The following is a 9,250-nucleotide window of genomic DNA, read 5'->3' on the forward strand; positions in this document are numbered from 1 at the left end:
GCAGGAACCCTTTGGGCTTAGGTTTATCTTTCAAACCAAGCTGAGGTTGCTCAGCCACAAAAGCAGGAGCTAAACTAATGCTAGTTTAGCAGCCTCAGGGAGAACGAACCCCTCCACTCTGGCTTTCCTTTGAATTTATCTAAAATATTAGCGCTCAACTCTGTACGGTTGGAAACTTGCATCAAATAATGCTCTTGACTAAGGAGGACCTCAAGTCCTACAAAGGTACTGAACCTACTTCCCAGATGCAATCCAGCCTCCCTGGACGCACACAGTCTAGAATGTGCTTCTTCACCCAGAAGTATCCAGTCCCTCAGTATCCCATAAGAAACTACACGACAGGTGCCACCACAGTTTACCTGGCTCTCAGCCTGCTCCATCTGTTCTGGAGGGATCTGGAAAGGCATCTGGATGTCACGTGCTGACAAGATGCATCCCATGGACAGAGGCACCTTGGCCAGGAATATTATTAATCCATCGATATCAGCAAGAAGTTGCCTTAGCTGAACTGATAAAAGCAATACAACCCAAGCACCTGGCAATTTTGCTGTATAATGACCCAGTTCTTAATGAGCAGATGAAGCTTCCTTTGCTATTAAATTATCAGAAATAAGATCTCATGTTACAGCAGAGCACGCTGGGATGAATCTTGCCCCTTGTCCATCAGAAATGAATGTCGTAGCTCACACATGACACAAAGCAGTGCATGCAACTTGCCGGCGAGTCTAGCGTGTTTACACATGTTAGTTTCTTCCACCGTTGAGAACATGAGCTTGTCTACTTGAAGGAGGGTAAAGAATGATGTTCTCCACCTGCATCAGGAATGATCCAGTCAAGAGTCATCTTACCTTGAACTGCTTGCCACACGTGGAGCACAGGAAGTCTTTGCGGTCTGAATGTCGCAACATATGGAGACGCAGCTTGTCAGGACGGCAGAAAGCCTTGTCACATTCTGTACACTGGTAAATCTTTTCTGAATGGAAACTGCGTACGTGTTTCTTGACCTAGAATTGCAGTTCAGAGAAAAATGGAATTTATTCAAAAAGAGAAGAGCGTGTGGTAAAACAGTTTAGGAAACTCTTAGTAAAAAGGAAAAAATAAGAGAGAGGAAAAAAGGTTCTAAGAGTTCTCTAATCTGCTTTGGCTTAAAAAGTATTTTATCAGAACAGTTGATATCTTGGCAATAGTTTCTGTAAAGCCATAACATCTTTGCGATCCATCTGGATGGACAATTTGATTTCCTCAAGACTGATTCTTGAAGGCATCAGCTATTGCACAGTTGAGCACTTAATGGGCAGCAAAAGTCCATGATGTACCAATTTTACCGAATCATCCTTGAGTTAACACGTTCATCTGAGATTCATTATCTTTACTTCATTTACAAGAAATCTAAACGCAAGGACTAATTCCTTTCAATCAGAGAAAATGAGCTTGCAATTACAATTGGCAAAAAACCAAACAAACAAAAAACTTAGATAGAAAAGCACTTGCATGCCATTCCTGAATGGCAATTACTTCTGCATACTTTGGGACTATCCTTGACCTCTTCAAGCATCTAGTGTGATTTTTTTTTTCCCCAATAAAGTAACTAATGAGGTTTGACATTTGAAATCCAAGCACTACTCAAGAAATGGGTCTCTAATTAATTCCTTACCATCTTCTAATACTGATCATACATGGAACAACTTGGTATCTTTATCTGTTCCACATAAAAGTATTTAAGTAGGCAGCAATCTATGGTGACTAGACTTAATTATTCACATAGCACCAAATGAAAAAAATCATCTTTAAATTCCAAAATAGAGCTGAATAGCTGGAAAAAAGCCGTGGGACCTTCTTCTGACTGGCTCAGTTTCACAGAACAGTTTATGGGGAATTAAGTTGCAGTACAGCATTTCTGAATCATCAACATTTTTCCTTGTTCAATGTTTACAGAAGATAAAGGTTTTTTGCCGGGATGGAATCGTATTAGTAAATCACTTTCCCCCATCCTTTCCCCTTTAGCCTATTGGATAGTCTATCAGTTCCTATTACTTGACATAAATTGGATTTCTACATTTCAATTTAAGTGAGGCAGCTCAGCAAGACACATCAAGCTCTTTGTCCATATGAAGGATAATGAATATGTACATGGTATGTCTCAGGTTTTTCTTACTGAACATCGAAATAGCATCCTTAAATTCTACTAACGATCTTCTCCAATGGCTCTGCACACTGCACAAAGTAGTTGCGTTACTCACTACTCCTAAGTGCAACCTCTCCTAAGCAGCGTGCAGAGAAGAGGAGGAATAGAGCACCCAGCTGAAGCCCAGGGGGGAGGTCAGGAAGCAGAGTATCCTGATCTGTTCTGGCATTTCTGCAAGGTGTTCACATGAATTACCCTAACAAAAACAGTCAAGGGATTAAAACATATTTGTATCATGTAAAACCACAATTTTTTTTGGTTCAGAGTTTTAACGGCAAAGGACAAGGTGTATGCAAGTACAAGCTGCATACAGCAAAAGACAATTTCTTTTTGTGCCACGGATCTGTACTGACCAAAAGCAGTCGGGACCTCTGCTTTAGGCATTTTATGGGGATAAGGGACCGCCCCTCCCAAACTACAGTGCCTTCTTATGCCAGACTGAAGTACCACATCTGATGATTTAGTGGAAAGAGCACTTCAATGGCGTAAGACAACACCTGGCAATGCTTGGTCCCTCTTCCTTTTTAATTTCTGACTGTTGTGGACCCCTTAGTCTTGTAAGAATGAACTGACATGCAGTGTTACACAAGAACAATACTGAAAAATTCGTAAACAGAGTGCTTGCAAGACACCCGGAAGGCAGTGCCTCAAAGCAGTATGACATCTCACCTGGATAAAATCTGGGAAGCGTTTTTTGCAGGTAGGGCAGGTAAAATAGCCATCATTGACATGGATGGCCACATGATCTTTCAGCAGATCCAAGCGGTCAAAGGACTCCGGACAGAAAATGCAGGAGTATGTTTTCTGGTCCATATGGAACTTCATGTGGCTCTCGAGAGCACCGCTGTTGATGAAGCCCTTGTTGCAGATGTCACAAGTCAAAGGGCAGTTCCCTTCCCGTCCATGAAACCGCAAATGCTGATCCAGTTTGTCCTTTTCCCGGAAGGCCTTTCCACACTGGAGGCATTTGAACGGGCGAAAGGATTTCCGTATGAACAGGTGCTGAAGAGCTGCATTCTGAAAGAAACGTTGAAGAGACCATTAGCTTTTATTATTATGTATAGATTCCACATCCAAATATTTTCAAGATTAAATATATCAGATTATCAGTGAACCTAAACTTCAAAAAATGCTTTTGCATTACAGGTACTGTCTCTATTTTACAGAAGGGGAGGCTGTGACAGGCAGAAGTTAAGGGATATACCTGCAGTTACACACCGAGTTAAGAGAACACAATGCAGGAGTTTCCTCTCCAGTCCCTCGTTTCTGCTGGTTGAGCTAACTTTTGTCTTTAGCATGGCATTTTTCTGTAAAATAAAACTAAGTCCTCTCTGAAGTACAGCCCTGGGCCTGAGAAAAGCTGCAATTCCAGCTGATTTTGGGGGATTGGGTCAAAAGTTCAGCCACCATACAAAGGAAGGGCAAGCTAATGCCCTGTTTTTCACGCAGGAGCAGGGCTTATGAAATTCCACAGCCTTTTACAAAATCAGCTTCTGCACCAAAGATCACCACAGTAATGTGCAGCAGTGGTTTAGCATTGCCTGGAAAACTTCTGGTGGAACACACATTCAACCTTTTTGTTATTATCAAAAAGAAGAATAGTTTCAAAACATTACAGCAGGGGCAGAATGGCAGGTTTACAAGCAACAGGTAAGAACTTGTGAGCAATTTGCCTATCTTTGCCACTGAGCATATATCATGTGCGAGAGCCTGAAAATTAAGAAGAAAGATGAGACAAACACACCGGTGCTAAATCAAGAAGAACTCTGATAGATTCTGTTGTCTACTCAAAGGGTAGTTGATTATACACAGTCAAACTTGAAATTGCTTTTCTTGGTATTGCAAGAAACTAAGAATAGTGTGAATTAAGCATAATGCAGGTTGTGCGAATATTCATTTAAAATTTAATACACTTAGGCTGCTCTTCTCTTGTTTTTCTCCGCTCCTACTGTGCACAAATTCTCTTCTCAGTCCCTGCTTTGTTTTGGTGTGTGCTTTCCTTCAGTCTACCGTTTCTGTAACATTTCATGATGGTTATCTCTTCCCTTCCTCCCCTTCCCCTTCAGATAAATGTTATAGAGCCATCCCAGCCCTGAAACCAGCGCTGCCTGCTGGAGGAACAGATGCTGCTGGACATGTTGCCTGTAGAAGTAAGCATGCCCTGCGCCTGCACGTCAATATTGGATGAGAACTTTCATGTTGGATAGTTGCAAAGCTGGAAGTAAGTCATACCTCTGCATGCCTGAAATGCCACAGCACACTGTCACCCATACTGTACTGAAAGTACACTGCAATACTGCCATTTCCCTGCAACAAGTCTAAGGAGTATTTCCTCTTCTCCAAAATAAGATCCATACATCGGCATTTATTGATGTCTTCTCTTTTCAGATGTTACACATAGAATCTATGTCACGACAATTAGAGAAATAGCACTAAAACATTGCTGGCACCTATGCTTACACATGTTCAATATTACATACTTCTCCATGGAATACATTCAAGACTTCTGCAAACAGACTTCCCTGGTTTCCTCTCTCCTTTTCTTGTGGGAATGTCTGGGCTGACATTTGCTGTGTCCCTTAAGTGTGTGCCAACAGCTCACACTGAGAAAGTTAGGAGCTTTTCTGCTGGAATGAGGGAACAACTTGGGAATGCTGTGAAATGCTGTGCTAGAGATTAAATTAGTGAGCCTGAACGATCCTTTTCACCATCTGAACTGCAGAGGGAAACCTATACTTTCATTCCAGAGAAAGGAACATGAGAGCAACTGGTTTGCTACAAAAAAAGAGCTAACAGTTTCATACAGGAGCCCCAAATGAGCCCTCCCATGAATTGCATCCATTTTACAAGTGGAGAAGTGGAGACAATATGAAATACAGGGACCTGCTTTAAGTCACACCATGAGTTGGTAAGATAGACGTGCGCTGTGTAAAAATTAACGTGTTGCTTGGAGTCAGAAGCATATAATTTTCCCCTTAACTACAGGGATATGCTAATAAACCAAACAGTTGAAGAGATGCACTTCAAGTTCTTAACTCCACTATTACTGTACTTCGTTATTTGTAACCCCCAACAGTCTGACTGGTAGGATAGCAGGCCAGACCTCTATACCGTGTAAATCACCATAGTCCCCTTGCTATCTCAAAGGCCGCAGAAGGGTGAAGCCTTTTACTGCTCTTTGGTTAGATAAACTATCAACTATAAAAACAGAAAAAGAAAACTAAGTGTTGTCTCATTAACTGATAACATTGATCCAGTGCATACAATTGCGTAAACAAATCCTCCAAAACTTTAAGATGGATATTATAGTATTTCACCCAAGCAGTTCTCTCCTATAATATTCACCTTAAATTTGCAATTAATTAGTATGAAAAGAACCAGAAGAATGCAAATTGTTATTCAGATAACACTTAGTTCTGGACATTGGTTGCTTAAAGAACAACAAATGTGACAATTTACGATGCGGGGTCAATCAGGACACTAAACAGAAGTTGGACAAAACAACACGGAAGGCGATGTTGTTACGTACCATTTGATTAGATACAGCAAAAACCCAACGAAACAAAAAACCAAATCAAACCTACCTGCAGCTCCAGCTGAGCAGGCAGCATTGAGGGAGAGAAAAATATTTGTGTTATGCAATGGATTTTAAAACAGAAGCCTTGACTTCTGCAATAGTCACGCTTCTGCGGGTCACTACGAGGGCCAGCTTTTCCAGCTAGGGTTTACTCTACTTAGGCAAAACTCCTTTGAGGTTTTTGCCTCAGGAAACACTAAGCAGATCTTCAAGGTTTACCCTGTAGTTAATAACTGCCCAAGGGGAGTTAAAGGGCAAAGATAAAAACCACAGATAATCTTGAAGGTGTTTTGTGACCTTTCATGTTTTCTCAGAGTTGATTAATAATGATGTAAGGCGTACTGCAGAGCCACAGTGAGAATAAAATGCTTTTAGCAGAAGGGAATAATTAGGGCAGGATGACAACAGGGCAAGGATTAGAAGAGTGAAAAAGTTAAGGAGTAGGGACTTTTTTTAACCTCATCTTACTGTTTGTACTCTTCATTATACAACCGCTTGCATTTCTTTCAGCACCAAGGAAGTGACTGCGCTTTCCAAATCATATCCCTATCCCTGCCAGTTGCTTCTCCGAGTAAAGCAGTCACCTACACAAAGGACATTTTAGCATCAGGTCTGCATGTTTTTTAAAAAAAAAAAAAAAAAAGCAATTTGGAAATGCAGATGTGTCTGGGATCAGCCCATAGACACTGTGGACACTGACCAGAACTGAATTAAAAACAAGTACTCATTTTGGCTGTGGACCACACTTTCCTCTAATTTGTTACAACAGTATCTTGAAGGGTGGGTGTATCTCTTTTCAATACTAAGGACATGACTGCCATACTTAAGGTCTGATCTCCAAGGAAACTCCACAGGCTCTAAAACAGAGGCTGAAAAATGAACTGATTCTATCAGGACTTGAACCCTGGGGCACCAGAGATCAGTGCTTCCAGCTAGAATGAAAGCACTCTCAGAGCATCACTGCCTTAAACCTTAGAAAAGCTGAAGCAATTCACAAAGAATTATTGTTTCTGAAAATTAAATCTTACACGAGTAATAAGGAAGAACTAGAGCTACACAGGTCTCCAGATCATAATCAGGAGTCAAGACTTTCTACCTGTTCTTTGGAAGTGAACGATGTACTACGCATCTTAAAACCAAATGTTTGCTTGCTTATAATGTTAAGTGCGTGTTATTATAAGAAGGTGCTGTGAATAGTTGAATTTAATGAGTGCTCACAGGGTGCTAGAGCTTGCTGTGATTTTTCAGTGCTTATAAAAATAATGCTTGCTAGTTTACTCTTATCTCAAGTTCTTGTTGCTCACAGCCCGACACAATATGGAAGGGTCCTATGCAGCCATCCATCTGCCATTCTGCCACTGCCCCTGTCTTGAAAGATCTCCAGGACTCTGCTGAACACCAGCTGCCAGATGTAGGGGAAGTTAGGGAGATTTGGCAGTACAAACGTGTCACCAAGGACTAAACCACCACTGCACCCCTCTTAGTTGTCATCCATTTGTGATGAATTTCCAGGGAACAAAAACTAAGTCACAAGACAAAGAAGTAACTTCAGAAGTTCACATCTGGGATTCAAAAGTTTGGGGAAACAGGCAACACTTTCTCTTCCCATCACACCCAGGCCTTGACTTTCTACTGAGGAAGTTACGGCATATTGTAAGCAGTAAATACCCATGCTCTTTACTGTCAAAACTCAGCATCTGCCTTTGTACTCTGTTATCCACCCTTCAATACATTCAGTAAAAATCCCCCAAGCTTTTAACACATGAAAATGAAATTACTGGTAGAAACTTGTCATTCAGAGAGCGCAAGCATCTTATATGGTTAAAAATTCTGCAGTCTTAAATGTGCCTGAGCCAAATTCTTCCTTCAAGATGTGCTGCTGCATTTATGGGGTAACACCACCACTGGTCTCGCGTATATATTGCTATAAACTGAGAGCAAAATTTGGCTCAACATCTTCCTATACGGAACAGTTACTCAACTCTTTTCTAATCCTTTTTCATCCCCTAAAAATGAAGTTTTACCCCAATTGCAGCTATTCCTTTCTGTAATCAAAATTTTACACATGGAAGAAAAAGAAAAAGATTTTAGGCTAAATAAACCAATCTCACAGTTACATGGCTTGAAGGATTATTTGCCTGAATCATTTCCCTCCCACACACAGTAGAGAAAAATCAGCTCACCCAGTTGACACAAAGCTCAGGCTCAGAGTGTCTGCTGTCAGTACACAAAGCTCTTAGCACAGGTTTTAATCTCAAAGACAGGCAGGTTCTTCTATCCCAAGAAAGGACTTTATCACTAAATAGCATGATCATCAAGTAAGTGGATCTAAACCAAGGTCGTGGTTCCTCTTTGGCAACTACTTGCAAGACAAGAGCTCTGAGAGACACAGATGGTGCTGTGAACAAGCCATTACTCTGTGCCACAGTACCATGATTCAGCCGGCTGTTTGAAGCACTCCTGCTTGCCAGCTTGGAGGGACTGTGTTTCTACGAAAGAATTACTGTGCTGGAATTGAATCGGCTCCAATTGGTGACCAGTTCTCACTAGCATCTCACGAGATACTAGTTCTTTACATGAAATTTGTCTTCCTCTCCGTGCACAGAAAATTGCTAGGAATGAGATGCTTTATTCCGGATTTGGACATGGATACGACAGTGAGAGAAAGAGAGCAGCTGGTCCTGGCAGGCAGGTCCGGCATTCTCTGGGTTACTGCAAATGGAGAGAGTGAGAGAAGATGTGATCCGCCATCCTCTTTGCTTACCCTGATGCGCTTTGCTCGCCTCATGTCATCTGCTGTCATGGTGCTCTGCGTAGGCACCGTGCTCTCATCATGCTGCGGCTGGATTTGTAGCGGATGGTTTTCTGACTGCTGCTCCAGTGCCGACTGCGTCTCTGATGGCACTGGAGTCTGTTCCTGCTGCTCCAGCCCATTCAGTGTGGCTTGTCCGGCCTCATCAAACTGCCCCTTGCTGGAAAAATGCAGCAAGTCCTGAAATCGCAAATCATACAACCAGTGATTATTCCCCCCACCCACTGAAAAACGCTTTGATAATACTCAGCAGACATGATTTCTACATATTTAATCACAAGCTATAAACAAAATGTGTCTACACTAACGCTTTCCTGCTGTGTTCCATTGATGCTCTCAGCAGATCACCTCCACCTACAGCAACAAGATCCAGGGTGCTAGGGAAGAAGTGCTGCAGGTAGGCGACTCTCTTGGACATCATATTGTCTGATCGGACACAGACAATCAAAACAACCCAGCTGTTAATAGCCAAGCAAGTTCTTCTGCACTTGTGACCCTATTACTGCTTTAACCAAAGATGACGTAGCCTGACCTGTGAGAAATTAAGACCAAAGCGACTAGCACACACCAGGGAGAGCAGAGAATTTCCGTCTGTTTAAATTGTTGTCACTTTGAAACATTATCATGTATTGTTATGCAGTGTCTTCTCCTTTCCAACAAACTAGCTGGAGTGCTG

The 9,250-nt window shown here is 41.8% G+C and overlaps 1 protein-coding gene across 1 annotated transcript in view; it reads right to left on the reverse strand.

Annotated features, from left to right (window-relative positions):
* LOC104073506 (PR domain zinc finger protein 10-like) overlaps positions 1-9,250 on the reverse strand; it is a 33,763-nt gene that overhangs the window by 8,962 nt on the left and 15,551 nt on the right. Inside the window, 3 exon segments of the mRNA XM_009573315.1 lie at positions 849-1,004; positions 2,855-3,202; positions 8,527-8,754. Coding sequence (XP_009571610.1) covers positions 849-1,004; positions 2,855-3,202; positions 8,527-8,754 — 732 coding nt within the window.

This window comes from Fulmarus glacialis, unplaced genomic scaffold, assembly GCF_000690835.1.
Source record: "Fulmarus glacialis isolate BGI_N327 unplaced genomic scaffold, ASM69083v1 scaffold5252, whole genome shotgun sequence".
Taxonomy (NCBI): Eukaryota; Metazoa; Chordata; class Aves; order Procellariiformes; family Procellariidae; genus Fulmarus; species Fulmarus glacialis.